The sequence below is a fragment of the Triticum dicoccoides genome, chromosome 5B (genome assembly GCF_002162155.2).
Source record: "Triticum dicoccoides isolate Atlit2015 ecotype Zavitan chromosome 5B, WEW_v2.0, whole genome shotgun sequence".
NCBI lineage: Eukaryota > Viridiplantae > Streptophyta > Magnoliopsida > Poales > Poaceae > Triticum > Triticum dicoccoides.
This window is the reverse complement of record NC_041389.1, coordinates 630,013,997-630,041,449: the sequence shown is the minus strand read 5'-3', so window position 1 is coordinate 630,041,449 and position 27,453 is coordinate 630,013,997. Positions and strand designations below refer to the sequence as shown.

Sequence of the window (27,453 nt, the reverse complement as noted above, 5' to 3'; positions counted from 1 at the left end):
GGGGGACTTACGTAGGTGTTGAGCTGTCGTACGAAGCTGGAGAAGTTGCCGTGCTTGAAGTACCTCGGCAGCAGCAGGGTGGCGAGGAGGTGCGGGTCCCAGACGACGAAGCTGTTGCTGGTGGCGGTCCAGGAGACGACGGCGTCGGTGGCGGGGTCGTCGACCATGTCGTAGGTCTTGGCGAGGAACGGCGTGGGCCCGGCGTCGCCCAGCCCGTCCATCGGCCTCGGCGCCCCTCCGCCTGCGGCCGCCGCCGGGTCGGGGTCGGGGCAGCGGCGGCCCTCCACCTTCACCGGGCTCATCATCATCCGGTGGCTCATGGCAGCGGCAGAGCCCACCGCCGATCGAGGACCGCGCCTTGTGACAGGGTTTTTTTTGCCCCGTGCAAGCCTTGATGTGGCTGGCGCAAGTGGGCACGGCTTGCGCGTGACAAAAGGGCGGGGAGGAATGGGCGGCCTAGTCCCGTGACGAGGCACGCCTAGCAGCTAGCAGCTAGCAGCGGCGGCGCTGGAGGCGGCGGAAGCAGGGAAGAGAGACGCGGAGAGGCACGGCGCGGGCGTGATCACCGTGACCCCGGCGAGATCTCCGCGCGCCGCGGACGGAATCTGACCGGCGAGGGCGATGGGTGCGCCGCGCAGGAAGGCAGCGGCGGCGGAGGAGGGAGGGTGGTAGCCTGGTAGGTAGGTGGCGGGGCGGGGTGGGGACTGGGGAGTAGCCGGTAGCAGTGGCCGCTTTGGGGATGGAAGGTTCTGGAAGCGGTGCGCGTGCGAATATGCGGTGCGGCCCCGCGGAAGCGGTGGGCATGTGTGGCGTGGGGATCATCCTCTCCGATCAGAGAAGATCAGGGACGCGACGCATGCGTCACCGGGGAGGGAGATGGGCCGGGCCGGGTCGGGCCCTGGTGGGCCAACATAGGCCACAGATAACCGGGCCGGGCCGGGCCGGGGCCGGTCTTGGCGAAAGTCGTCAGTCGCGTGCGTCCCCACCCCACCCCGTCCCGTACGAGCCTTCGAGGCCAAGGCACGAACCGACCCGCCCGACCCGACCCGGCAGTTGGGTCTTCTTCTACTCCCCATCCGCCCCACGAGAGGAGAGACGATTACGAAGCGTGCCCAACTCCATCTGCTTCCTTTTCCTCTTCCCCCCGTCCCCGACGACCCCCGGCCGAAACCCTAGCGAGGCGCGATGTTCGGGTACCGGAAGGCGCCGGACCTCGACCTCGAGGCGGGCGGCTCGGCGGCGCTCTACCCGGGGATGACGGAGGACGTGGAGCTGCGCTGGGCCTTCATCCGCAAGATCTACGTCATACTCTCGGTCCAGCTCGCCATGACCGCCGCCGTCGCGGGGTTCGTCGTCAAGGTCCCCGCCGTCTCCGAGTTCTTCGTCTCCTCCAACGCTGGCCTGGGCCTCTACATCTTCCTCCTCGTCCTGCCCCTCATCGGTACAGTAATTATTATTGTCGAGCCTCCCCGGCTTGCCCCCGGCCCCGGCCCCTCTCTGAATTCGGGTTCGCGCGTTGACTGACTGATGGAATTGCTTGCTCCGTTCGCGCTCCGCAGTGCTCTGCCCCCTGCGCTACTACCACCAGAAGCACCCCGTCAACCTCATCCTGCTCGGCGTCTTCACCGTCTCCATCAGCTTCGCCGTCGGCATGACGTGCGCCTTCACCAGCGGTAATAACAATAGATCACCCCCTCAGTCCTCTGTTACTTCTCAAATCATTGCTTGTTTGTTATTCATCTGTGATTGAAATTAACCATAGGTTGTTCTATAATTGATTGGGCATGTTAACTTGTGATGAAGTAGTATTTGTTTGTGTTAATTGTGACGGATGGATCGCTTTTCTCTCTTGCATCATTCGCTAGAATCATTGTTCCTGAAGTAAAATCATTGTTCGTTATGCGTGTGCTACTTGATTTTTGTAGTTTGACTTGGTGAGCATTCGGATCAGTTGTGTTAGGCTATGATTATGATTGAGCACTAATGCCACGCCATGGTTTTGTTTGTCCCTTGCATTAGCCTCTGATTTCTTGCTCATGTCCTCGAATGATTGCTAGATGGAGTTTTCATTTGGTCTTGTTTGAGTATCCGCAATAGTTTTGCATGATAATAGATTACTAGTTGATGCAGACTACTCCTAACATTGAGAATCTGTTCTTTTGTTGTCCACACAAGAAATAGCTCATGCTGATGGTGTTTTCATAAGTACAACACATTTTTATATAATAAATTTTGCTTTCCTACTTAGGATGCAAAGCAGAAGTATGTCTATGACTCTGTGCATGTGCCTCTTTGGTACTACAGGCAATAATTGAATGCAGTGATTCCTGATCCATCTGTTGATTACATGATCCTATTGTTTGTACTGGCAGCAAGTTTGAGTTTTCTCTGGGTCCATGGTTTTTACATATATAGGTTCCCGATGTATTACTATGCTAATCTTGTTTGTACTATACTTCAGATCAGTGAGCAAAGTTTTGCAAATGCCGTTCTAGTTCCTCCTTCCCATTATATTCTGATAATTCCAAATGTTAGTACGAGTTGATACTTGTTCAGTTTCCTTCTTGTTGACTCGAAAGGTTGCCTTGTTTGTTTAGAAGTGGAACCCCTTGCCTTTTTTATTCCCATTCATACATTTATGACTTATCCCTGTTCCAGTTTTGGGGGCGACTCTATTAACATTTTCAAAGTGCTAGAGAGTTCTCCTTTGTGTGGTTTCTGCCTTCATATTTTTTAATGTGCATGTAAAAAAAGTCCTACTATCGATATTTACTTTCATAATACAACCACCTGAGGTCTATCATCAGATGTACACTAAATTTCCAGTGAATGGCACCGCCTTGTTGAATGTTTTCTTTGGGGGTTCTAGAATCTGAATGGCGTGTTCCAGAGCTACACAATGCATCAATTCTTATTAGCAAATGTCATTCTAGTTCCTTTGATTTTGTTGTGATAATTCCAAGTCTTTTGTGACTTTGTGCTACCACTTGGGGCAAGGTTTTGAGGTATCAGAAAATCTATAATGCACTCATCCAATACAAAAGCATTTATCATATCACCACTTCTGTAGAGTCGGATCGATCCTTCTTTTCCTGTTGTTCCCTTGTCGAAACGAAGTTGCCTTGTTTGTTTAGCAGTCGAACCCTTGTCCTTTTTCTTCCCCTACATTTAACCATGTTGCAGTTTTAGTTTTTGAACCAAAGGCGCCATTCCATTTACCTTTTGAAGAGCTAGAATGTGACCCAGTGTGTGCGTTTTGCCATAATATTTCTTAATGTGCGTGTTATGAAGTTCCTACCGTCAGTATCAACCTTTGATAGTGCAACCACTTTAGGTCTATATATTGTGTGTACCCTAAATATTTAGTGAATGGCACCACCTTATTGAGCGTTTTCTCAAGGGGTCTAGAACTGCTCTGTTGGGGTGTCTCAGAGAGTCAGAGCTCAATTCTTATTTAGTTCAGGAATTGTTAACTCTCTGGTTTTGAGTGTTTTTGTTGGACATTTCCACTAAGCACTTAAGGTATCACTGCATGTTTGGATGTTGTGTTAGTTACCTCTTTTGGATTTGATGCTGAGACATCACTGATTCTTGTTGAGAATGTGGGCTTTGGCATTACTCCTTTCTTGTGAAAGATCTTTTGATTGTTGGGATATCTGAATTACATCGGTGAAGTTTGGACTAAAAATAACAAATTCTTTCAGCTATGATGATGCATGTTCTTCTGTCTTCACTTCATCTATGTCGTCAGTTGTCATACTCTCCACAGGAGTTGTGCACATCAACTCAACATAGGGCAGGGCCTCTACTGTGAATTAATTAACTATTGTGTGTGCACAGGAAAAATCATCTTGGAAGCTGCAATTCTGACAGCAGTGGTGGTGATCAGCTTGACTGCCTACACTTTCTGGGCTGCAAAGAGAGGCCATGATTTCAACTTCCTGGGCCCGTTCCTGTTTGGAGCTCTTATGGTGCTGCTGGTGTTCTCACTTATCCAGGTTGGGCAGCTGCACCTTATGTCCCTTCTATATTCCTTCAGATGGATACTGCAAAACTACTTTCGATCACATTGTTTCGTGCATGTGATATACTCATCACACTTGTGCTGGCAGATCTTTTTCCCACTGGGCAAGATCTCCACCATGATATATGGGGCCGTGGCGTCGATCATCTTCTGTGGCTACATCATCTTCGACACGGACAACATCATCAAGCGCCACACGTACGACGAGTACATCTGGGCTGCCGTGTCCCTCTACCTCGACATCATCAACCTGTTCCTGAATCTGATGCAAATTCTGCGGGCAGCTGATAGCTGAGCGCACCTTGCCCAACATCGCATGATTTAAGTCCACTAGCTTGTGCATATCAGAAAATTCATGAATGCCCGCAGATACCTGTAGGCATGTACAATCGTTATCAGTAAATTCTGCCGTCCTAGACTCCATCACATGTCTTGTTTCCTAGCTTCCTGGAGTATGCAATGTGTGATTGAACCAAGCTGCACGATGAAAGTATACTCACTGGTGCTTTGTGACTGCAAGACACGCGAATTTGATTCCTTGCTACGAAATGCTCCATTTTAATTCCGCTGAATGTTGCATATTGGCACGAATGCAAAATCCTGGGTGTTTTGATCTTGTGATATGATATCCTCTACTCGAGTGTAGTAGAGAAAGGGAAAGGAGAATCACGCATCTCCATCACCCCCCCTACTGTGATGTGCTGTGCTGGTATGACTGCCAGGTTTGGGTCTGGATTGGCGATGACAGCGTCCTCGATGTCTTTCTCTGATTTTTTAGGAGCAAAACTGGCCGAAAACCATAAAACAACTAAAAAAGAACAACTGTGGAAGCCATCCCAAACACTGCCTAATGTGACCTCTTCCACCTTCAAGAAGGTAACGGCTCGTGTTGATGCCGGCACCACCACAACCACCGCAACGGGGCTCCGAAAGCCACAACGCCGTGCCACTTGCTTCTACTCTGCCGCCTGCACGGCCACTGCCAGACAACCGCACCATGCCAACGGACTGCACACAACGGATCCAGGCGATCCAAGGCTGGTTGGTGTGTCGACAAGGAGAGTTCATTTAGAGTTGTCATGCTCTTTAGAGGTGACTGGCATCGGTCGGGACACGATTTTGTTGGTCAGTTTAGGACAAAGCACTTAAGAGTTGTATTGTGTGCGTTCGAGCTGGAGGCATGTGGTGAGAGCTTGCTGGAATTCTTGGATTCCGTGCCTTCTATAAAGCTATATGGCACGCAGTTTGCATGCTCTCGAGAAAAGAAGAAGCCAAATTGTCATAAAAATACGTATAATCCCCGTCGGTTCTAGCTGTGCATTCCGTTATTATCGACAACGTGATGAAATTATTTGGACGGTGAAGAAAGAGGCACGGGGAAACAGGTTCTGAAGCGACCGCGCCCAGAATAGATGCCTCCAGCCATGACCTCTAAATGACTTGACGTCCATGGCTGGCGGAAGCTATTGAGACACCATTCCTTGGCCCGGACACCATCGTCGACCCGCCCGTCCGTCGTCCGTAGTCCTCTACCTGCTGGCAAGGAAAAGCAGGCGCCGATCGAAGGTAGCCGCGGCCATGGGGAAGCACGATCACCACCACCACCACCACCACCACGACGTGGAGGCGTGCTACCCGCCCGACGGGTACATGATCGAGAGCCCGGAGCTGCGCTGGGCCTTCATCCGCAAGGTGTACGTCATCGTCTCCATCCAGATGCTCGTCACCGTGGCCGTCGCCGCCGCCATGAACCTCACCGACTGCGTCCGCAACTTCTTCCTCTCCCGCACCCCCGCCGCCCTCGTCGCCTTCATCCTCATCCTCATCTCCCCCCTCCTCGGTCGGTACCCAACCCTATCTCTGCTTCGCTTTCATTCTCCATGCATGCGGTTGCTGACGGACGCCCTTGGTGTGAGCCGCAGTGATGCTGCCCATGGTCTACTTCCGGCAGAAGCACCCGGTGAACCTGGTGTTTCTGGGCATCTTCACCGTGTGCGTCAGCCTGTCGGTGGGGCTGGGGTGCCTCACCAAGCGCGGGCCCATCATCTTCGAGGCGGCGGGGATGACGCTCGTCGTCGTGGTCTCGCTCACCGCCTACACCTTCTGGGCGGCCAGGCGCGGCCACGACTTCGAGTTCCTGGGGCCCTTCCTCTTCGCCGCCTGCGTCATCCTCATGCTCTACGCCATCGTCATCATCCTCTTCCCCATGGGCAAGACGGCCGTGCTCGTCTATGGCTGCATCGCCGCGCTCATCTTCTCCGCCTTCATCATCTACGACACCGACAACCTCATCAAGCGCTACACCTACGACGAGTACGTGGCCGCCTCCATCACCCTCTACCTCGACATCATCAACCTCTTCAGGGCCATCCTCATGGCCCTCTATGCCGCCGACTGATCTTGATCAGAGCAAACCAGCCAAACCTAACATGATGATTCATTCGCCTCTGCCTGCCTGGCACATGTATGTATGCTAAACTAGATGCCGTATGTAGATTACCATGGATGGAAAGTTATTACGTGCTCTCAACATGAGTCAATGTGATTGGATATTAACAGAAATGTAGTATTGCCAATGAAATCATTATTCGTTGCGACAGTCTGGAATGATCATCGACAAGCCAAGCCAAGCATCATCAACACCAAACTCTCGAGGGAAAAGGGATATGGATATGAATTTTCTCAGCAAGGAACATTTGTTTCGTTTGTCAAACAAGCCCACACGCAGAAATTGCAGCCTACAGGAGGCTAACTGGGCTCTTAAATACCTCATGTGTAAAATAGGGGCACAAAGTTGCCAGCATCAACCACAACAGTTAAATGTTTACACCCACTGAAACACACTATCTTAGATGGGTCTGCTTAATGTTCTTCTATCTTCTTCAGGTCCTTCATATTTGTTGTGTCCACACTGGCAAAAAAAATTTAAATCAAGTGTTCAGGAGATGAATCACAAGTAATGACTGATTTTCATCAAATGTGTATATGGGGGGTAAAAATCAGTCTGCAGTATCTATGAAGTGATTTTTTTTAATCTACGATAAGGGAAATAAGAGCTTAAACTTAGCCATTGCCTCGATACAGTAATGACTTGCAAATTCAGTTCTGATTTGCTAAAATAATGGCTTTCACCCTACAATTATCTTTTCTTTCCAAAATAAGCTGTTACTAAGAATATACTCCCTCCGTTCCTAAATATAAGTCTTTTTAGAGATTTCAATGCGGACTACATACGGATGTATATAGACGTACTTCAGAGTGTAGATTCACTCATTTTGCTCCGTATGTAATCCGTAGTGGAATCTCTAGAAAGACTAATATTTCGGAATGGAGGGAGTACAACACAAATACTCCTGGGATATTGTGCAGCTTCAGGAACTAATGATACTGATGCCTGATGGCACAACTAATCACAGATCTCCCACAATCTGAGCAGTCCAGCTAAAAGGACAATATAATATGTGCATCCAGACATCCAGTGCAAATTATGAAATACTAGGTGCTAACAGAACTTACGTGGTTCCATAAAGCGCGATCTTCTGAATTTTTGTGATGTCAGCTCCGCTTTGATTGTCTTCGATAAACATAGTCAGGCTGGGGTGGCAAAAAAGGGGTTATAAGAATCAGATAACAGTACAAAATGCCTGTTACCCACCTGCTAGAGAGAGATGCACATACCTGCGAACATTCTGGAACTTCACATACTTTAGCGTGACAGGCTTACTCTGCAGAAAAGAATAGCCAAGGCTCATCAATTTGAGGTAATGCATAAGCTAAGACATGGGCATCAAAGAAAAGAATATCAAAAACAAACTTAGATTTTAGGATAACAACATACTTCCAGTAAATGGCTGGATGACAGGTCAACACTATCACTTGGAGGGAAGTCATTGACGTTGCTGCCAATCAATACAGAAATTTATGTCAGGAATAAGGGAAAACCCAAAACGTTTTCAGAAGTCGGTATCAATGAGCTTCAGTGAAACTAAAAGGAAGTATACCTGAAACCCATATGCTCTCTGTTGGAGAAGAGTTTAACTGTCTTTGGGCCTGTGTTCAAAGAAGATTGCATCACTATTTGAGAAAGCATCAACACACCCAAGAGAAATACTGAAGTGGTTTAAGAAAGGGGCTACTACTTACAAACTAAATACGTCACTCCAAGGTAGAGAAAAAGAAGCATGAACACAAAAAAGTGGTAAGAGAACAGCAGCATGCAGCCTAGCATGCCCATATCAAGCTATATATTGTTGTAAAGCGTTGAAAGAGAAGAACTCTTGAGCTTTTCAGCATTAAACAAAGCTAAATATGTTGAAAGAGAAGAAATATATTTTTCAATGGCAGGAGCATATGCTCCCATGTGCCAAAGTGTTCCGATAAGCAACCATCTTTTTTATGTACCATGGAACACTAGACGATAGGTCAGATGGTCACCACATAGGTCCCAACAACTAACATCTGACCATAAATTTACAGAAATAATTGTACCCTCTACTAGCATTTGCAGACCTGACATCAGAAAAGAGTGCCCTAGCCAACTAGTGTATCAATAACTACAGATATTAGCTGTAAATTGTCAATTTTATTTATAAACGAAGAAGAAGAGGCAAATCAAAGCGTCCTAGGCCACTAGATCATGCCATGTTTTTCCCCAAAATGGAAGGAGCCCCAGACTCTGCACTGCTTTAATGCAAACACCATAAATAACAATATCTTCTATTTAGCATTAAACACTAGACGATAGGTCAGACCAAAGTTCAAAAAATCGCGTCTGGGTGCAAAGAGCCGGCCGGAGTGACGCAGCGCTTTGGGCTTGCGCGCTTGGAAAAGTGCAAGGCACCCCTACGCTTAGCGCCTTTTTCATTTGGGTGCGCATACGGAGTGGCGAACTAGACACAAGTAGGTCCCTAAACACATAATTAGCGCCCAGCGCCTTTTTGAATTATGGGTCAGGCACACATGAGGTCTAAAGAACTTACTTATCATACATTTACAAAACTTAACTTGTGTGCAACCGTCTATTAGCATTCACAACAGACTAAATCGAGCCCCCTGGTTCGAACAGAAACAAGTCCTCCTTGACCTCAGAAGAAGAGGCTTTAACTCTAAGTAATCAATGTATGCAGCAACTAGCATTTGTGCAGTGACGTTGAGTTACAAATCTCACCTTCTTCCTCGGGGCCTTTGAAGAGCGCGGAATGCAGCTTGATGACCTGCATGAAGGGGATGTAGATCAGCAGCTGCTCGTCCGAGTCGCTGGCGAGGTGCAGCCCCTCATCCTCCCTGTAGCCCTGTCGAAAAGCACCACTCATGAGAAACGCAATCGGCTCTAGACTAGAATCCGCAGGAGGGTTAACACAGCACACATACACGGCCGTGGCACGGCGCTAATCTACGAAACCCTAGGGGGGAGTTCCCCCGGCGAAAATCGAACGGGCCGCCGCCGGATCGGCGCCGGGGAAGCGTCTGGCCGCGGGAGTTGACGCGGTACCTGCTTGAGGGCGTTGGCGATGCCGTGCGCGGGGTCCTGGTTGAGGCACTCGACGCCGGTCCAGTCGATGAAGTCGACCAGATCCACCTGACCGCGCGGCACCGACGCGGACGGGGCGGGCGCGGCGGCGGCGGCGGGCGCGGTGGCGGCTGCGGTCGGCGCGGGCGCGGTGGCCATGGATGGCTCCCGGAAGCTTCTGGAAGGCCGGGCTAGCAGGGGCGGACGCGAGAGAGACGGCGGGCTTTCGCTCGGGCGACTTGGACCTCGACTCGTCTCGTCTCGTGCGATGACGACTTGGGTTGCGTTGCGTGCGAGCTGCGGTCGGGTAGCACCCGATGCCTTTTCTTTTCCTCTCCCACTTTCCCTCCCGGCCTGGGCCTGGGCTCCCCGTCCGTCGCGCAGTCGGGCCCGTTCGAGTCGAAGCCCATCAGGCCGGCGGAAATCAGAGCCCACGCGGCTAGCACATACCGTCGAACCTGCTGGCTGCCCTGGTGCGTGCGGGGAGCGGAGGCTGGTGGTTTCGTTTAGTCCCACATCGCCTGGCGAGGGAGGGCGAGAGGCTCGGCGAGGCTATAAGAGGGAGGGGGTGGCGTGGGTTGCAACTCATACCTTTCTCGGCCTTTTGGCTAAGATCAAGTGTAGTATCTGTTCTTATCAGTTTAATATCTGATATGTGGGCCATGTGCTCACAACGATATTAAATTTATTTTTTGTGGGGGAGGGTCCACCACAGTGGCTTGCTACTGGGGCCCTCGTGTGTCGCCCGGGCGTTGCACTGCTGCCCGGGCCTGGCGCACCCCAACCAATTCAAATACAAGGTTTGTTTGTTTAAATTAGTGGACTGTTCGTTCTGGAGCTGTCTAAAATCGGAACCGAAGAAAACCTGGCTCTCCTTTAGTCCAATGTTCAGGTTCAGACTCCCTCCACGGCAGCATCTCTTTCTGCACCGCACCATGTGCTTGAAAAATAGGAGCAGCAACAGGATGAGGAGTGAATGTACTTGAATTTCTTTGTTTCTCCTGTGTCCCAGTACACTGATCCAAATGTTTTTTCTTTTCAAACACCAGTTCTTCACGGCAAAAACAGTTAAACCGTTCCAAAATTACTCGAGAACAAATTGCGTACTGATTCAGTTAGTTCCTTACACGAGTCACAGTCAAGCGGCTCATTCGTACTTTGCTCAAGTTGTCTCTGTTCGTAATTTTGTTCATAGTGATTCTCAGCAACAACAAAAGATGTTCATAGTCAACAACTAGATGCGATGCCATCTACTTCTGTCGGTGTTCTAGGATCGAGGGTACCTAGACCTGCCTGCCCGCGGCCCAGCACATGACTTCATCGACGACTCCACAAGCAAGGCCCTCGCGAGGCGAACGACATCAAGACCTCCCGGGGAGCAGCCCTCCTGCCTCCGAGGAGCGGAGATCTCTATGCAGATACCCCACCTCGTGAGGCTCGCGATGACCTGAGCATTGACCACCAAGGTCAGGTGGGCGCCAGCGGGCGCAGACCAGGATAGTTTCCTCTTTGATGCTAAGGAGGTAAGGACAAGCGCGAGTTTTCAAGGAATCCCCCAAAGGTTACCATTCTGATGTAACAAGACCAAGATCACGGGCTCGGCAGGACAGAGGTCATCACTGAGCCGACAACTGCGTCATGGCCAAAAACTTTGCAAGCGAAGACCACCTTTCGCCAGGATAAGATGTATTCTCGCCCCCTTCAAAATTGGCCACTGTGGTATTCCTTCCCCCCTAACTTATGAGGGAAGAGAACCGGGCCTAGTATAAATATAGGTTAGCCTCCACCGTAGAGAATGATCGATTCATTCTCATCCTCCGAGCCCTCGCTAGACAGCTCATCCACTGTACTATTTCACCCTCAGCATCCTTGTGAGGCCAATCCACCACAAAGCAGGAGTAGGGTTTTACACCACAAGGTGGCCCGAACCTGGGTAAACCATCGTGTCCACTTCTTCTTCCTGCTTGCGTGTGCTCGACGAGATTAGGCCTTGAGGGCGGCGAGCAGTGAGACGTCGTGAAGCGAGATCCTTCATACACGCCCCAGAGTTCGAACCTAGTTTGGGTCCACGGAGCCCCGATTACGACAACTCCAACCATCGGTTTGAAACTCAACACCAGAGGAGGAGGAATCTATCACTACCTAAGTACCCCTAGCTGCACGAACAGTTCAGCACAATTAGAGAGCACCCAACACCACCTTACGACGCCCAACAAAGAATTCTAGTGCCCACAAGCCAAGTCAAACTAGTACCAGCCATGCCAACCAACCCATCCCGCTCGTTTGCAAGACTTTTTAACAACTTTCGGAGAGTGTACTTCATGTGCTATGCAGTTGACTCAAGCTTCCAAAAACAACCATCATAACGAAAGTTATCCACATTTCCACCGACTCCAACCATCGGCTTGAAACTCAAGACCGGAGAAGGAGATATCCATCACTATCCTAGTTGCACCCCAACCAATTCTAACTTCGAAATCTCCCTTCTGTCTGTGTGTCGCTATCTCATGAGCTATTTTGAGTGGTGCCTTGATAGTTTTGCTGGGATGCACGGCGCAAAACTTATATGGATAGCTAAAATTGCAAGATGTTGTTAAATGAGTTCTTCTGAATCATAAGTTTCATGTGAGAATGACCGAAGCTCTTGTTCAGAATGGAGGACCCCGAACCATAGCAAATTTTGAAAGGTCACAATTTCAATTTACCTTAAAAAAAGGGTCTTCTCGAAACAGACCCGATAATCATTGTCCTTAGTTGCAAATGCAAAGGGTCGCATTTATCTTGAGTTATAAGACCATGGACATGGACACTCTTTATGTAGAAGAGCACAATTCAAAGAGTGAAGCCTAGGCCAAACTCAATTGCCAAGACATTTTTAACTTGCTGCTACTGCTGAATAGGAGAAGCTTGTTCCTTTATGACTTTGAACAGAGTAACCAAACTAAGCCATAATGAAAGAAGACAAAAAAATGTCAAACCATACATATTGTATTTAGAAGACCTACACTCTTAACCCATAATGAAAGAACCCGTTAGCTTGTTCGTTAATCTTATTAAGCTTAACAAGCTCAACCTGGCAATTGGCTCAGTTCGTTAAGGATCACGCTGGCGATTGGCTCAGGCATTGCCACTCAAACATCCCCTGGACATACTAACTCGCAGTTGCAACTAGGACCCAAGACAACCCATCATGACATATGCTTATATGTGTGACATCGTAGGCAATTGTAATTGCTTCAACAAACATCCAAGTCTGGTTTTGGTCAGATCTGGCTTCAACTTTTCTAATGAAATTCATCCTGAGGCCCTCCATTCTTAAAATCATCAACATGTGTTGATAGCAAGCCCATACATACACCCAGGATACATTAATCCTATCTTCCTTGGTCTATTAACTGAACTGTCTATCTTCTTTGTATCATGATCGACACCACCTATATGTTGAGACTAAGATTGTAGTGCATACTATGGACTTTCAGACATGGCCGTGTAAGGGTAGCGAAAGAGATGTATATGTTATTGGGATGGTTTGCCGAGTTAGCATTGTAAATTTAGTAGGTAGGTGGGTTCCATGAGCCCCTCAATAGCCATAGGTTGGAAGACTGAGAACGGGTATAAGAAAATACTATTGTGAGCAAAACATAAGTAATCTAAAAAGCATGTTTCATTTTTTAGGTGGGTCCAAGCCTGAAGTAATTTCTTTATAAGGGTGGGGTTAACGCTTCAGTGCCACGTAGGGAGCAACATGGGAGCCATTTCTTTGGGGAGATTTCTTGGTGTGTTGGATGACAATGGGGCCCCACACGAAGGTCGTTTAACTCGGGAAGCTTGACAGCCGCACTCTTGTCCCTCATGGTTGGCTTCGGCGAGGGCGGCAACGATGATGAACAAAAGTACTCGAGATCTTCTCACGATGCGAAGTTATGCTCTATGGTTGGTGATGGGTCTTGGTGGCTATCTTTTCAAGCAGGGATAGTATGGTGGCTGCGGCATCCATGTGGTGGACCTGTGTCCTCGAGTTCAGTCATTGCGATGATGTTTGCTCCAGTGCGTGCATGGAGCTTGAGAGGTAGTCCAGGAGAGGATGTAGATAGTAGTCTGTGTTGGCGGCTTATGAAAGACGGCGGTTTGTATGTTGGGATCACTATTTGCGGTTGGCAGGTATGGTTTACTCCAACAATGACTTCTTCAAGCGGGAGTGCATCTGGAATTCAATGTTGTGTCTGGGGTGTTGCCCCAGGTGTGATTCATTCCTTGGCAATGGCTTAGCCTTTGGTGAGCTACCTTGGAGGTCCGCAAAGCTACATATCAATGATGGGCGTGATCTGTCATATTTTCTTTGGTGGTTGTTGTGGCAGTACCATAGGCAAGTGAGGGGCGTTGGTGTCAAGCTTAGGGGATTCTTCAGACTTGTTCATAATTTTCCTTCTTGGATGGTGGTCCTTTGTGTAAAGGCTAGTGTTATGTTATCTTTTCAGTTTTATCATGTCGGTGTCTAAGTGAACTGTACTATGATCTTTATGATATGAACGAGACACATATAACCATGCAAAAACAAAGCACATCTAACAAGTGTTTACATATTTGCTAAACAGTAGGACCCCGATACATTGTGCGAGATGATGAAACGTTATCTGATCATGCACAACACATGATTGTGGAGAACTGGGGTGAGCATGGTGTAGGTTTGGACCACATGGATGCTCCTGTCAACCGTACACAAACAAGAGACAATTGAGTTTGAGAAATTTCTCGAGATGCATTGAAGGATTGATTGTCAAGAAGTGCAAACACAACTTCTCAATCATCTAGTGGACCATGTGTGGGTGCATCATGGAAACCAATAGAGCATGCATGAAAGAATAAAATGAATTTAAATTTGAGCTAGTAATTTGAAGACTTTACATTTGAGTTGTAATATTTTAAATTGAGTTACCGTTGCTTCAACATTTATCTTTTAGTTGTTTCAATGGCAAGTGCAAAAATTGAGTTCGAGGGATAAAAGAGAGAAGGAGGTGAGGAGCTAACAAGTAGCGGAAAATAGAGGGACATCATTGGGCACCCCATCAGCCGCGGACAAGAAGTGGGTGTCCACAGAACAAGTAGGGGAGGACATTGCAAATCAGGGAATTTACCGTCTGCCAATTCTTTGCCGTCAGCTAGCGGACGGCAAAGAAGGTCTTTGCCATCAGCTACCAAGAAGCTGACGGCAAACAAATGGCAGACGGCAAAAAAGGTCTTTGCCATCTGTCATTTCTTTGCCACCTAACGGACTAACAGCATAATTATTGCCGTCTACTTTCTTTGCCTTTGCCGTCCGCCGTGGCAGATGGCAAAGTAGCTGATTCCTGTAGTGATTGGGTGAATATCATTTGAGATGCTCTTAGTTCTCTGTCGTAGCCAACCTTTTGAGGACACAAATTCACAGATTCTTAGCTAGCAAAATTAGTGGTCACTAAGAAGAATAAAATGGCCCATCACTCAACAAGGTCCATGATCGATCGTCGATATACCAGCCGAGTCACGTGCTTCATCTTGAACGTACACATTTATGTCTAGTCAAGATACCAAGAGTATATATGCTTTCGAGCTATGATGAATTTCTGTGCAAGTAACTTCAACAACTTCAAAATTCAGATCATGCCCTCGCACATCCAAGTTGATCGCAACGAGGTTTGATGGCTTATCTACGACAAATCCTCCATATAACCTCCGTCTTAAACTCATCACTAAACCCATGCGTACGTACTCATCAACAACAAGAAATTAATCTTGCTCCTTTAACTTATCATCTCTCTGTTTTTGTGTATCATTTGATGGACAACACTAGTATATGCTTAGATCTAGACACTAGTGCATGAATTGGAGGACTTGAAGCTCAATACGAACTCCCTTTGTAAATAAATATAAGAGCATTTAGATCTTTAGTGATCTAAATGATCTTATATTTCTTTACAGAGGGAGTACTAACAAGCAACTTGTCCATGTAGAAGTGAAGAGACAAATGTATATTATATGAGTTGGTTTTTCTTAGTTATTACAGTATGCACATTCATGAACCAAGAGGTAGCTTGTTAGTGAGCCCCACAACGTTCCCATGTTAAGAAACTAAGAGTGGGTGCAAGAAAAGCCTCATAACTTTATCAGAAGATAGAACACAAGCATGCACACACATGTGGTAATGCATTCATATGCTAATGTTCCTTCGAAAGGGTGAAATGCTTTTAGGAAATTTCGCAAGAACACCCATGAGGTGCTAATTAGAAGGAACATGTCTAGTATTTGGGCTCAATTCCACATCACAATAGAGGCCATGTAGTACTCTCTCTCCCCCTCGAAGACATTAGGCACACTATTATACACGCAGTCATGATTTGAAAACCTTGAACACTAACATGTGAAAAAAGCATATATATGAATTGAATTCATAAGAAAAATCATCATTAACCTTCCGATCAATTCATGTTCGCAAGGAAGTAGCTTAGTTAGGTCATTAACCTTATCATATTGCACATTGTTTCTCCGCTACAAGAAACATCTTCCATTAATTTTGATGAATGACTCAAATTAATCACCGACTACCACACATATAGATAAAAGTGAATGTTCCAGCTTAAGGCGGTGGAATGCATAGATAACTTCGGAGTCACATTCTTTTGAGAGAGACTAGATAGACTCAAGTCTCCATGTGCAAATACGGAATAGCGCAACGTGGACCATTGGATATCTTTGATGGATGTTACATGTCATGTGAGATGGATATAGTGGAAGGATTTGTTTTTTATGTAAGTGTTAGCCAAGGTTATCATAAAATGTACTTCCTCCGTTTCTAAATATAAGTCTTTTTAGAGATTTCAATGAGGAACATACAGAGCAAAATTAGTGAATGTACATTCTAAAATATGTATATATACATCTGCATGTAGTTCTTATTGGAATCTCTAAATGGACTCATATTTAGGAATGGAGTGAGTACATCAAGGTCCACCAGATCTCTCTTTGTCAAAAAAAGGTCCACCAGATCCCTCAAGCAGAATCTCTGACATCGATCATAAATCTGATGACACACATTGCTTTTTTCTACTTTTTGTACATGAAAGTTGATTCTATCCTAGTCACCCCATGTTCTTCTTACACCCGTGAGAATAGTGTTGATGTGTAACGCTGCTCTTGTGGTGTGTCGGTGGCATGGGCACGACGTTCCCTTGCGACATTGCTTTTTCACTGCCGCGACAGTAATGTTGAGCACGTGTAGAACTCACTAGGTCATGCATTCACACAATGAGTAAACTACTAAGATGAATCAAGAGAAGGTACTAACTCTTTTCCGCACAGGCTTTTCTATTGTTGGAAGATGGAGCCACCATTCGCAAGAGGATTTTTTTTATCAACCGAACCAAACGATGGGTGTCAACTGGCACGGTTCAAGAATTCGTCTGATTAATCAGTTAACGAGTCGGTTAATCACTACTTATAGGATGTCCAACTCGAATAACACTTATTCGCCGCTTTAACTTGCCATGCCGATTAAATGGCCAGTCAGACCGATTAGTCGATTGTCATGCCGATTAATCGCTCCTGGCCCGTTAACTAGTGAGCAAGGAAATCCCGATTATATGGTCGGTAACCCCTCTCAGCCCCTACCACTCCTAAATAGCTAGGGTTTGGCCCTCCTCCCACTCCTGTCAGCCCCTCCCGGCCTAGATCACGACTAGCTAGGTCCTCGTCGGTTCACCGTCGCTTCCTCTCTTCCTGTGTGTGTCGTCGCTTCCTCTCCTCCATCTGCAAGCCGCTACCTTCCCTCCTCCTTTGTGACCAGCTACCTCCCATAATAGGTGCCTTCTAGATGCCCTGTGCAGCTGCCGTCACCTTCTACATGTTGTCGTTGCGTGACCGCCACCACCTCCTCCTCTCTCCCACTACTTCCTTATGTGGAGCTCCCCGAAGCTTCTTCTGTTGGGCAAACCATAGCCGATCAGGCGTCGCCGTCTGTCTAGACCATGAGTGTCGATGCCTCCAGCCATAGCGGCCTCCCGCCGGCCACCGCCATGCCCACTGAACCATCCCGGCCTGTGCCACCCCAACATGTGTTTGGCCACCTTGGCAACAAACTCTCCTGGTGGAGCTTGCCACATCCACCTCTCCAAGAACTGTTGTCAACCTCCTCCTGTCCTCTATCCAGATCCAGGTACACATCGACCATGGCTAGTAGGTCGCCTCCTCAACTTCCCATCTTCTCAATGGATTTTCACGCAATCTCTCAGAGTTGTGGCCTAGGTGGAAATCAGAAAAATAATGTTGTTGTATACATGTTTGTTGATGTTTTTTGACACCCACATGGATGATTGTTGTTGTATACTTGTTCGTGATCTATTGAGAACAGAAAAAATCACATTTGCTTTGTATTTGCAATGTGGATATTTTATAGCATTCAGGTTATATTGAACAAATTCCTCCATACAAAAATTGTGCCAATTTAGTTTAAAATTATGCCAATTAATGATCGACCGATTAATCCAATTAATAGGCCGATTCACCCATTAATGTTTACTCCCAAGCCGAGCGAGCGGTAACCAGTTAACTATTTCCTCAACGCTAACTAGGAGAAACCAAGCAAGTGCTTGAGTGAGGGGACTGTTAGCCGAGTGTTGCATGCTCGATGGTGGAGGCGAAAGAAAATGCACAAAGGAGAGGGTTAGGGGTTTCTGGCAGCGGATAGTGGAAGCACGCAAGTGTGACCCCATCGCATAGCCGGACAGGAACCCTAATGGATGCCTGTGAGCTACACTTAGAGTCTCACTCTTCAACTGGTTTCCGTTTGCAGGATTGCCCAAAATAGGCTATCAGGACACAAGCTTTTTAGCCCGTGAGCTAGCCCAAGCAAAGCTAAGCTCGGCTTGAGAGTTGAGATACAAACGATCCCAAATGGGTAGCTAGCCGCAGCCTATTTACATCTCGGTCCAATACCGATCTGAATCAAGCCACGATGAGTGTGGGACGAGCCCACAAGCTCAAGCCACACATCCAGATTTACGTGGGATTATACCCGGACAATTTATCCCGGTGCCCCCTATTCTCAAAACATCTCATGGTGTATACAATCAAGCCTATATATACCATGCATGAATACAACCTTTGAATAATTCTTCTTGTAACTTATTTCTACCAAGTGCCAACCATCGACCTCTACATCAAGATATATAGAGCGAAGTAGTGAGTGATGATGCAAGAGTTGAGCCAATGACTGGTTGGTACTATACCTATACGTACGTGTAGCTGGTGTAGTACTATATATTAAGACTGGTGGCCTAGCTAGTAGCTTGTTCAAGTGGTAACTAGGAATCAGTACAATTTTGGATTCCTCATTGCTGAGGATCATGATATATCTCAGACCATAGAAACACCTTGTTTTTCATTTCACTATAATGTACTGTCAGATTAGTCACTCCACAGAAATCAGACGATTTCCATTCATAATAATGTATGTACGCTCAAATTAATCACCAACAATGACATGTACCACACACAACCAGAGTATGTATTGTTTAGCTGTTCAAGAATTGAGTATAATGGCCGAATAGTACATTATAATATGAATTGAGTATGAATGGGACATGTATAACCATGCAAAAAGAATACATTTTGCAAGTGTTCGTGGATCTTCTAAATAGTGGAATCCCGATACATTTTGAAAGATGATGAAATGTTGTGTGATCATGCACAACATGATTGTGGAGAATAATAGTGAGGGTGTACATGGTGTATGTTTGGACCACATGGGTGCTCCAATCAACCTTGCACAACAAGACATAATTGATTTTGGGAAATTTCTCATAGATGCATCGAAGGATTCGTTGTCAAGAAGTGCATACACAATTTCTCATGTGTGGGTGCATCATGGAAACCAATAGAGCATGTGCGAATGAATTAAATAAATTTAAATTTGAACTAGTAATTTGAAAATTTCACATTTGGGTTGCAACATTTTACATTTGAGTTACTATTGCTTCAATATTTATCTTTTAATTGTTTCAGCCGCAAGTACAAAATTTAAGTTCGAGAAGATAAAATAGTGAAGGAGGTGGAGGAGCTGTCAAGCAGCCAAAATCGAGGGACATCATTGGGCACCCCGTTAGCCGCGTACAAGCAAGGAATGCCCACAAAAAAAGTAGGGAGGACATTGGGTGAATATTGTTTGAGATGGCCTTAGTTCTATGTCGCAGCCAACCTATTGGTGACATAAAGTCACATATTCTTCACTAGCAAAATTAGTAGTAGTAACTGAGAAGAATTAAATGTCCCATCGTTCAACAAGGTCTGTCGTGGTGGGCGCACGGCAGATGACAAGGGATGGCTAAAGAGAGGAGGAGGCTCGAGGGCGCTGGTGGGCTCCAGAGGCGAGGTTGGCATGCGCGGGCGCGGGAAGCCCGGACATACCCAGGTTCGGGGCTCTCCGGAGAGATAATACCCCTAGTCCTGCCGAGTGTAGTTGGATGATCGATAGTACAATGTTGCTCCTGGAGCTGTATGGAGGAGGAAGGAAGCTGGCCAAGGCTTGGGCTGCTCCTTCTCTCCGGTGTTGCCGTTGGGTGGCTAGTCCTATGCTTACTTGCTTTTCTCTCGTGTCTGTTTCTTTCTCTGCTTGCCTCCTTTGTGATCGCGGGCTCCCGGGGGGTTTTATAGACCAACCCCCTGGGGGTACAATGGTAATGTTACAAGTCGGTGGGTCCGTATTGTCGGTGTCCGGGGACCCGGGCTAGGTCCTGCTGAGGGCTTGTGGTTCGCCGGGTTCCCCTAGGTGCGGGGCCCCGCGGGCCTAGGGGAACTGTGCGCCGTCTTGTCGATCGTCAGGGCATGGCCGAGTCGAGCCGTGCACAGTGGCTCTCCGTCAGGCCGCCGCTTGCTGCCGTCAGCGGTGAGGGCGGGAGCATTGTTGCCACGCCAGCCCTGGTCAGTGGGTAGGTGAGGGGCACTGTTGCCATGCTCCGGCTGATCACAGGCATGGGCCGAAGCACTGTTGTCTTAGTCATCGGTGATTGAAGTCTCGTCCCATCATACGGCCTGGATGGGACGGGAGCTGACCCGTGGCTGGGTTGCTGTGCGCGCCACGGGTGGGGCTGGCTTGTTGGGGAAGCCTTGGTTGCGCTGGGTTGAGTCGTCTTGCGCCAGTTGTTGTGGCCGGGTCGACGTACCTTGCCGAGTCGAAGAGTTTGGCCGGGTTGCGGGCCTTGCCGGATGAAGCGACCCGGCCAGGCGCGTGCCAGTTCGCGGGGCGATGCGGGCCCTGCTGTTTTTGAAAAGGATCCAGGTTCCGTTGCCTGCCCGGGGTTCATCCCCCCGACAGTAGTCCCCGAAGCTGTGAAGGTCCGCCATCTTCGGATGAGTGGGCCTTCGCGGTTTCCCCCTTGAGCAAGGTGGATTCTGCGAGCGCCGGGTCCGGCAACACCCACCGTGTGCCGGTTTTCTCAGAAACCGGATGGCAGCATCCTGGCCGTGGCGGAAACCGAGGAGTCCGTTAAATCTTGAGGCAATCCCTCGGACTTCGCGCAGGCGCCACGTGGTGCCCGGAAGTCGGAGGGGCCTGACAGGCCACGCGCGTGACGGGACCGGGCGACGGGCCGGGGCCCGCCGCCGCGCGCCCTTGGTCCACACACGGATTTATTGCGGCGTCCGGGGGCCGGTTGCTCTTCCCCGGGCAGTTACTACGCATGTACGTGCGCACTTATTGCGGGGTAGTGGAACGGGTGCGTGCAGATGATCCCACTTCCCCACGTTTGAACCGAGGGTTATAAATTGAGGGGGGGTAAGGGGGCGGCGGGCATCATTCTCGCTCACGCCCTCCCGTCCCCCTGCTCCTGCTTTGATCTACGCCACCGACGCACAACTGTGCCAGCTGCCCTAAGCAGAGCTTCCTCCGTCGTCCATCTTCTTTCTTCCTTCTTGTGTCCATGGCGCTGCCGTCAGGCTCCTGGATGGGCTCCAACGTCACCACCGAGGACATCACCCAGCTTCGAGCTTCACGGCGCCTGCCGTGGGAGACGGACGTCAGCGTCAGCCTGCCGCACGGTGAGCAAAGGCCCTGGCCCGAGGGGCAGGAGCGCGTGGTCTTCCTCACGCACTTCGAGCGCGGGTTCGGGCTGCCGGCGAGCACCTTCTTCCGCGCGTTCTTGGAGTTCTTCGGGCTCTAGCCGCATCACCTTGGCGCCGACGCTATCGTCCAGCTTTCCGGCTTCGTGACCCTGTGCGAGGGGTACCTGGGGGTCGACCCATGATCGACCTCTGGGCGCGCTTCTTCTCCTTGAGGCAGCAGGGCCCATCGGCCGAGGAGTTCGCTGACTGCGGCACCGCCGTCATCTCGAAGCGGTCGGGGGCGGATTTCCCCAAGATCCCACTGGAGGATTCTGCCAAGAAGTGGCAGAACTCCTTCTTCTACGTCTGCAACCTTGGTGCGGACCATATCAATCTTCCTCTCTTCGCCATTGCGCCGCCGCGGGCGAAGACGAACTGGGGCTACTCGCTCCGGCGCCCGTCGCAGGAGATCGTCAACCGCTGCAAGCGGGTGACGGTGATGAGGATGCAGGAGGGGCTCACCGGCACCGACCTCCTTGCCGCGTTCATCACACGCCGGGTCCTTCCGCTTCAGAGGCGCTCCTGCCTTATCGGCGAAATGATCAGCCTTCAGGACCCCAACCGCATGGGGTCGACGCGGCTGTCTGTGGAGCAGGTCACGCGCGGCGTGAACGACATCTCCAAGGCCAAGCTTGGAGACGACTGGTGGTTCGGCAAGGCGTCATGCAGCCAATCGAACTCGACGCCGCAGGTGAGTGTCTGGTCTTCTTACTTTGCTGCTGCGCATCTTCTCATTCATCCTGACGCGACGTGGGAGATACTTCTGAACGCGATTCGGCATCCTTACACCCGGGCTCTATCGCAGGTGGCGCCGGTGGCGCCTGAGGAGCCCGCGGCCCATGGTGGCTAGGAGGTGACCGAGTCCGACGCCGGTGCTGGGCGTCGCGCGGGTAAGTCCTGTATCTTTCTTTGTTCATGTGTCTTGAATTGTTGATCTTGTCGCGGTGAGGGCGACGCTGACGCCGATTGTTGGTGTAATGGCGTTGGGCGGGGGAGGCAGTGACGCGGGCGGAGCCGGGTCCTTGCATGGGGCGGCGCCGAGCCGCCCGCATGGAAAGGACAGTATCGCGGCGCGACTCTGAGCCCCAAAGTGCGCGACGGACCCGGCCGAGCCTGGGAGGCCGGCCAAGAGAAGGCGCGGCGGGAGGCCGACCCCGGTCTCGGTCTTGACGGGGTAAGCTTTATCTTATGCATGCGTTCGTGTTGTTGAGCCGGACTTGTCTTGTTTTTTGGCTTATTCTGCCTTCTTCTTCAGGTCGCCAATCACGCTGGCGAGGGCGACGGCGGAAGCCGTAGCCGCCGAAGGGGCCGCATTCCGCAAGAGCCTGTCCGACCTCGCCGACCAGGCCGAGGTGGACGGGCCGACTCAGACCTCGGCCTGGAATTGAACAACGCCGAAGCCTTGGCTTGGCGGGACAGGAACCGGGCCGAGGCGGAGCTGGAGGCGGCGTCGGTCCAGGCCTGGGCCGACGCGGCGGCAGTGTGGGCGCGAGCCGGCATGGAGCCGGCCTAGCGCGAGATACCAGAGGGCACGGTGGTGGCGGCGACGGTCTTTGAGCCGTCGTTGGTGAGGGAGCGCGACCATGGAGGCCGGGCTGAGGTGGTGATCCTCGACCAGGAGGTCTTGGAGGTGGGGGGTGATACCCCGCTGTCGTGGTTCTAAGCCTGACAGTAGAGTGGGGGGTAGGTAGGGAGAGGCAAGGTCCTAGCTATGGAGAGGTTGTAAACACAAGGGATGTAGGAGTTCAGGCCCTTCTCGGAAGAAGTAATAGCCCTACGTCTCGGAGCCCGGAGGCGGTCGAGTGGATTATGAGTATATGAGTTACAAGGTGCCGAACCCCTCTACCTGTGGAGGGGGGCGGCTTATATAGAGTGCACCGGGACCCCAGTCAGCCCACGTAGGAGAGGGTTTAAGGTGAGTTAAGTCCGAGGCGTTACTGATAACGCCCCACATAAAGTGTCTTTACTACCATAAAGTCTACTTAATTACAGGCCGTTGCAGTGTAGAGTGCCTCTTGACCTTCTGGTGGTCGAGTGAGTCTTCGTGGTCGAGTCCTTCAAGTCAGTCGAGTGAGTCCCTCGTTGGTCGACTGGAAGGCGACCTCTTCTAAGGGTGTCCTTGGGTAAGGTACTTAGATCAGGTCCATGACCCTACCCTAGGTACATGACCCCATCATTAGCCCCCGAATGGATCGAGGCTTCGAGTGAGGAAGGAGTTGATGTCGTTTCCGATTAACCTTTGCACTCTGGTTGTGCGTTGTTCTGGACCAAAGAATCTCTTCGTCGATAGTGAGCAACTTGTCTTCAGTCGACTCGATCCATTCTCTTCTTTTGTCGAGTGATCTTTCGGACTTCGACGATTCCCGAGCGACGGATCGCGGGAAACCCCGTGTCCGACAGACTGATCTGCTGTTCGCGGATTCTGCGGGATGCGAAATTTGGGGACGCGCGCGAAGCGGAGCGAACCGCGGCGTTCAGATGGGACGGGACGTAGACGCCTCGATCTCCGCGCCGCTTCCTTCGCCACGTATCCCGTCTGCATAACTGTTCCTGGATATGATTAGATCGACTGGGCCCACCTATCATCCACTCGGAAGGGACCTTATAAATGCGCCCGGCGAGGATTTTTGTACTGTGCCTCAGCATTCTCTCTCTCTCTGCTCCCTTCGTCTCCGTCCAGCGCGCTCGCTCTTGCCCCCGCACAACTTCCCCTCGCGCATCTCGCCGGCAACCATGGCCAAGGAGAAGACGGCGGCGCTGGAACGTGCGAAGAAGGCGTCGGCGTCGGAGAAGGCGAAGGGGAGATCTACCAGCCGCGGCGGGTCTTCGTCCAGATCCCGCCTGCCGAAGGGCTGGGTCCAAGGAGACTGGATCCAGTCGACCATCACAAAAAAAGATCTCCTCGACATGGCCAACGAGGGCTTGATCCCTCATGGAGCTGCGAGGCTTCCGGGGAAGGAATGGCAGCCCCAGCCAGAAGAGGGTGAGTGTGTGCTCTTGGCCACCCATGTTGATCGTGGATTTTCTTTGCCGCCGAGTATTTTCTTCCGTGGCTTCTTGAACTTCTTTGGAGCGCAGCTCCACCACTTTACCCCAAATTCTATCGCCTATCTTGCCGCGTTCGTGTCCATGTGTGAGGGTTTCCTGGGCTGTCGACCGCACTGGGGTTTGTTCAAGCATATATTCACGTGTCGCTCTCAGACCGTGAAGAAGGCGAGCCCAGGCAATGAAAGAACCCGAGTCGTCCAAATGTGTGGGGGTCTGGGGATCCAGGTGAGGAACAAGAGCACCTTCCCGCCCATGACCTTTCCCGAGTCAGTCAGAGGCTGGCAGTCGACCTGGTTCTACTGCCAGGACCAGTCGACGCCGGGGCAGTCGAGTGGACTCCCTCAGTTTACCATGGACCGAGTGAACAAGCCCTCCTCTCTGAAGTTGATTCCGGAGGAGAAAGCTGACGTGAAGATGTTGATGGAGCGCGTGGTGCAGTTGGTTCGGGATGGAGTGACGGGCATGGATCTCCTGGAGGTCTTCCTTAGGCGTCGCATCCAGCCTCTTCAGTTCCGGAGTCACTGCATGTGGTTGTACTGTGGGACTGAAGACGAGACTCGAGTCCATCCAGAAGCAGTCGACGATGTCACTCTGGAAAGATGGATGGTAGCCGTTACCGGAAACAAGGATAACCCACGCGGAGCCAGAAGGATTCCTCCACTCGACCACAACAGCGATCCAAACAAGGTACGCTTGCTCTGCTCTCCACTGTGTTCTTGTCACATTCATTTCTGTTTATCCTGCCGACTGGTCGATTGATCCTTGTCTTTGATATCTGCTAGGCCCTCACCGAGCTGTACTCGATGCCCAATGGGGCACAAGCTCCGACTGAGGAGGGTGAGGCGAGTGGGGGCGAGAGCCAGGAAGAGGAGGAATGGGACTCGGACATTGCAGAGGATGATGATGACGATGACGATGATGACGGTGATGAAGATGACGTTGAAGACGAGGAAGAAGAGGAGGAGGAGGTCGTACCACCGCGCTCGGAAAGGCGGTCGAAGCTTGTCCACGACCCTTCGACTGAATGTGGTAAGGGGGTTGCGACCGCCGCTCAGTCGACCAAACGCCCTTGGACCACCTCTCCAGTGCCGACTGAAAAGGCGCCGAAGCAGCCCAGGGCGGCCTCGTCGAAGCCGATCAAGCTCCTGCCGAAGATGAAGGTGTCCATCCCCACCATATCAGGGTAATCGAGCTGCTTAAGTCTTCTTATTTTGTGTGAACTTTGTCTCTGGTTGACGCTGAAGTTAGTCGACTGATTCTTTGGAGTTGCAGTGCTGCTACTTCTGAGACCTCAGCCCGGGCTGATGACCATGAGATGGAGGACGCAGCAACTTCAAAACCAGGTACTATATTCTTAACGCCGTTTTTAGTCGACTGACTCGCGATCTCTGATCCTGATTCTTCTCCGTAGCTCCACCCAACGCTGTTATCAATCTCCCTGATGATGATGAGGATGAGGAACCGCTGAAGCGCAAAAGGAGTAGGAAAGCGTCTGCCAGCAAGGTTCCCCAGGATGTGACGGCGCCTGAGATTCTGATTGCGGAGGAAGAGAACACCACTCGACACACGGTGTCCTTCGCAGATCCGTTGACGAGTGCTCAGCAGCCCTCCCTCTTCACGACGCACCACGTCCCAGAGGACCAAGCTGGCGCGGCGAAGGAGGCAATACGCCAGGCGGGAATCATGATGGAGCAGTTGAAGACCATCCGGGATGCGAGCCAGGCAGCTTATGACGCCAGTTCTACCCTCTAAAGCAATGTTCAGGTCAGTCGACCACCGTTTGTTCTGTTGAATATGCTACCAAAAACTTTTCCTTTCCGGAATTTATAGTAGTCACCCACTGGGTGTGTCGATTAAACTCCGTGTTAGCGGGGGCATGCTGAGTGCACCCGCTGGGTGTAGTCCCCAAGGCTAAGGTCGACTGCTGGTAGTCGGCCTTAGGCTTTATGATGTCAACCTTTCTGTCAGTCGACTATGCCGAGTGTGTCGATTAAACTCCGTGTTAGCGGGGGCACGCTGAGTGCACCCGCTGGGTGTAGTCCCCAAGGCTAAGGTCGACTGCTGGCAGTTGGCCTTAGGCTTTATGATGTCAATCTTTCTGTTAGTCAACTACATCGACTGGATTTCACAAACCGGTGGGGGCACGCTAAGTGCACCCACTGGGTGTAGTCCCCGAGACTGTGGTCGACTGCTTGCAGTTGATTACAGTCTTAAAGAATACATCTCTCTTTTTTTTTGAGGTCGACTGGTCGACTTTGTCTTCAACAGGATTAGTGGGGGCACGCTGAGTGCACCCACTGGGTGTAGTCCCCGAGACTACGGTCGAATGCTTGTATTCGGCTGTAGTCTTAGAAACGTGTGATTTTTCCTTTTTCACTCGGAAGTGAATTATATTTGACATTTAGTCGATTGGTTCTTTGCAGAACTCCTGTGATCTTGTGGCTCGCTACTCTGAGCTGGAAAACAAGCACACTCAACTCGAGCTGAGCTTGAAGCTGGTTCAGGAGAAGCTGACGAAGGCAAAGGAGGAGACCGAAGGTATGTTTGGTGAGACCCTGACGACTGCTTTTCCCCTTGCTTGTTTTAAAATCTGATCTTGCTGTAACTTGCAGGTAAGGTAAGGGAGGCCCAACAGAAGAAAGACCTCGAACTAGCTGAGAAGATCAAGCTTGCTGACGAGAAGTTAGCTTCAGTCACCAAGCTTGAACAAGACAATACCAATCTGAAAGCTGCTCTTGGGATC

General features: G+C 50.1%; 4 protein-coding genes and 1 non-coding gene across 5 annotated transcripts in view; 3 read left to right on the top strand and 2 right to left on the bottom strand.

The window, feature by feature from the left end:
• Positions 1–815, bottom strand: part of LOC119312181 (heat stress transcription factor A-2e-like) — a 4,921-nt gene extending 4,106 nt beyond the window's left edge. The window contains exon 1 of the mRNA XM_037587917.1: positions 12–815. Within this exon, the coding sequence (XP_037443814.1) occupies positions 12–320 (309 nt within the window). The 5' untranslated portion in view covers positions 321–815. The remainder of the gene's footprint in view (positions 1–11) is intronic.
• A 245-nt stretch (positions 816–1,060) lies between these two features.
• Positions 1,061–4,596, top strand: LOC119312182 (protein LIFEGUARD 2-like). Its single transcript, XM_037587918.1, has 4 exons — positions 1,061–1,441; positions 1,560–1,673; positions 3,841–3,998; positions 4,113–4,596. Exons 1-4 carry the CDS (start codon positions 1,186–1,188, stop codon positions 4,317–4,319), a joined length of 735 nt encoding a protein of 244 aa, XP_037443815.1. The 5' UTR covers positions 1,061–1,185; the 3' UTR covers positions 4,320–4,596.
• Positions 4,597–5,464: 868 nt separating this feature from the next.
• LOC119312179 (protein LIFEGUARD 2-like) lies at positions 5,465–6,550 on the top strand. The gene is made up of 2 exons (XM_037587915.1): positions 5,465–5,864; positions 5,947–6,550. The coding sequence occupies exons 1-2, from the start codon at positions 5,603–5,605 to the stop codon at positions 6,420–6,422; spliced, it is 738 nt and encodes a 245-aa protein (XP_037443812.1). The 5' UTR covers positions 5,465–5,602; the 3' UTR covers positions 6,423–6,550.
• A 124-nt stretch (positions 6,551–6,674) lies between these two features.
• On the bottom strand, positions 6,675–9,810 carry LOC119312180 (PITH domain-containing protein At3g04780-like). The gene is made up of 7 exons (XM_037587916.1): positions 9,516–9,810; positions 9,192–9,315; positions 8,026–8,074; positions 7,863–7,923; positions 7,703–7,749; positions 7,541–7,618; positions 6,675–6,935 (listed from the first exon to the last, which is right to left on the bottom strand). Exons 1-7 carry the CDS (start codon positions 9,690–9,692, stop codon positions 6,887–6,889), a joined length of 585 nt encoding a protein of 194 aa, XP_037443813.1. The 5' UTR covers positions 9,693–9,810; the 3' UTR covers positions 6,675–6,886.
• A 310-nt stretch (positions 9,811–10,120) lies between these two features.
• On the top strand, positions 10,121–10,317 carry LOC119313144. The gene has a single exon (XR_005151530.1). It is a non-coding gene; the product is annotated as a U2 spliceosomal RNA (small nuclear RNA).
• Positions 10,318–27,453: the final 17,136 nt, after the last annotated feature.

What these genes read in the sequence shown, in the direction of transcription:
- LOC119312182 (XM_037587918.1), top strand. Translation starts at nt 1,186, where the DNA reads ATGTTCGGGTACCGGAAGGCGCCGGACCTCGACCTCGAGGCGGGCGGC. An exon ending in CCTCGTCCTGCCCCTCATCG is followed by an intron (nt 1,442 to 1,559) that starts GTACAGTAATTA and finishes CGCGCTCCGCAG; the next exon opens with TGCTCTGCCCCCTGCGCTAC. An exon ending in GACGTGCGCCTTCACCAGCG is followed by an intron (nt 1,674 to 3,840) that starts GTAATAACAATA and finishes GTGTGTGCACAG; the next exon opens with GAAAAATCATCTTGGAAGCT.
- LOC119312180 (XM_037587916.1), bottom strand. Translation starts at nt 9,692, where the DNA reads ATGGCCACCGCGCCCGCGCCGACCGCAGCCGCCACCGCGCCCGCCGCC. An exon ending in TCGCCAACGCCCTCAAGCAG is followed by an intron (nt 9,316 to 9,515) that starts GTACCGCGTCAA and finishes GCTTTTCGACAG; the next exon opens with GGCTACAGGGAGGATGAGGG. An exon ending in CATCCAGCCATTTACTGGAA is followed by an intron (nt 7,750 to 7,862) that starts GTATGTTGTTAT and finishes TCTTTTCTGCAG; the next exon opens with AGTAAGCCTGTCACGCTAAA.
- LOC119312179 (XM_037587915.1), top strand. Translation starts at nt 5,603, where the DNA reads ATGGGGAAGCACGATCACCACCACCACCACCACCACCACGACGTGGAG. An exon ending in CCTCATCTCCCCCCTCCTCG is followed by an intron (nt 5,865 to 5,946) that starts GTCGGTACCCAA and finishes TGTGAGCCGCAG; the next exon opens with TGATGCTGCCCATGGTCTAC.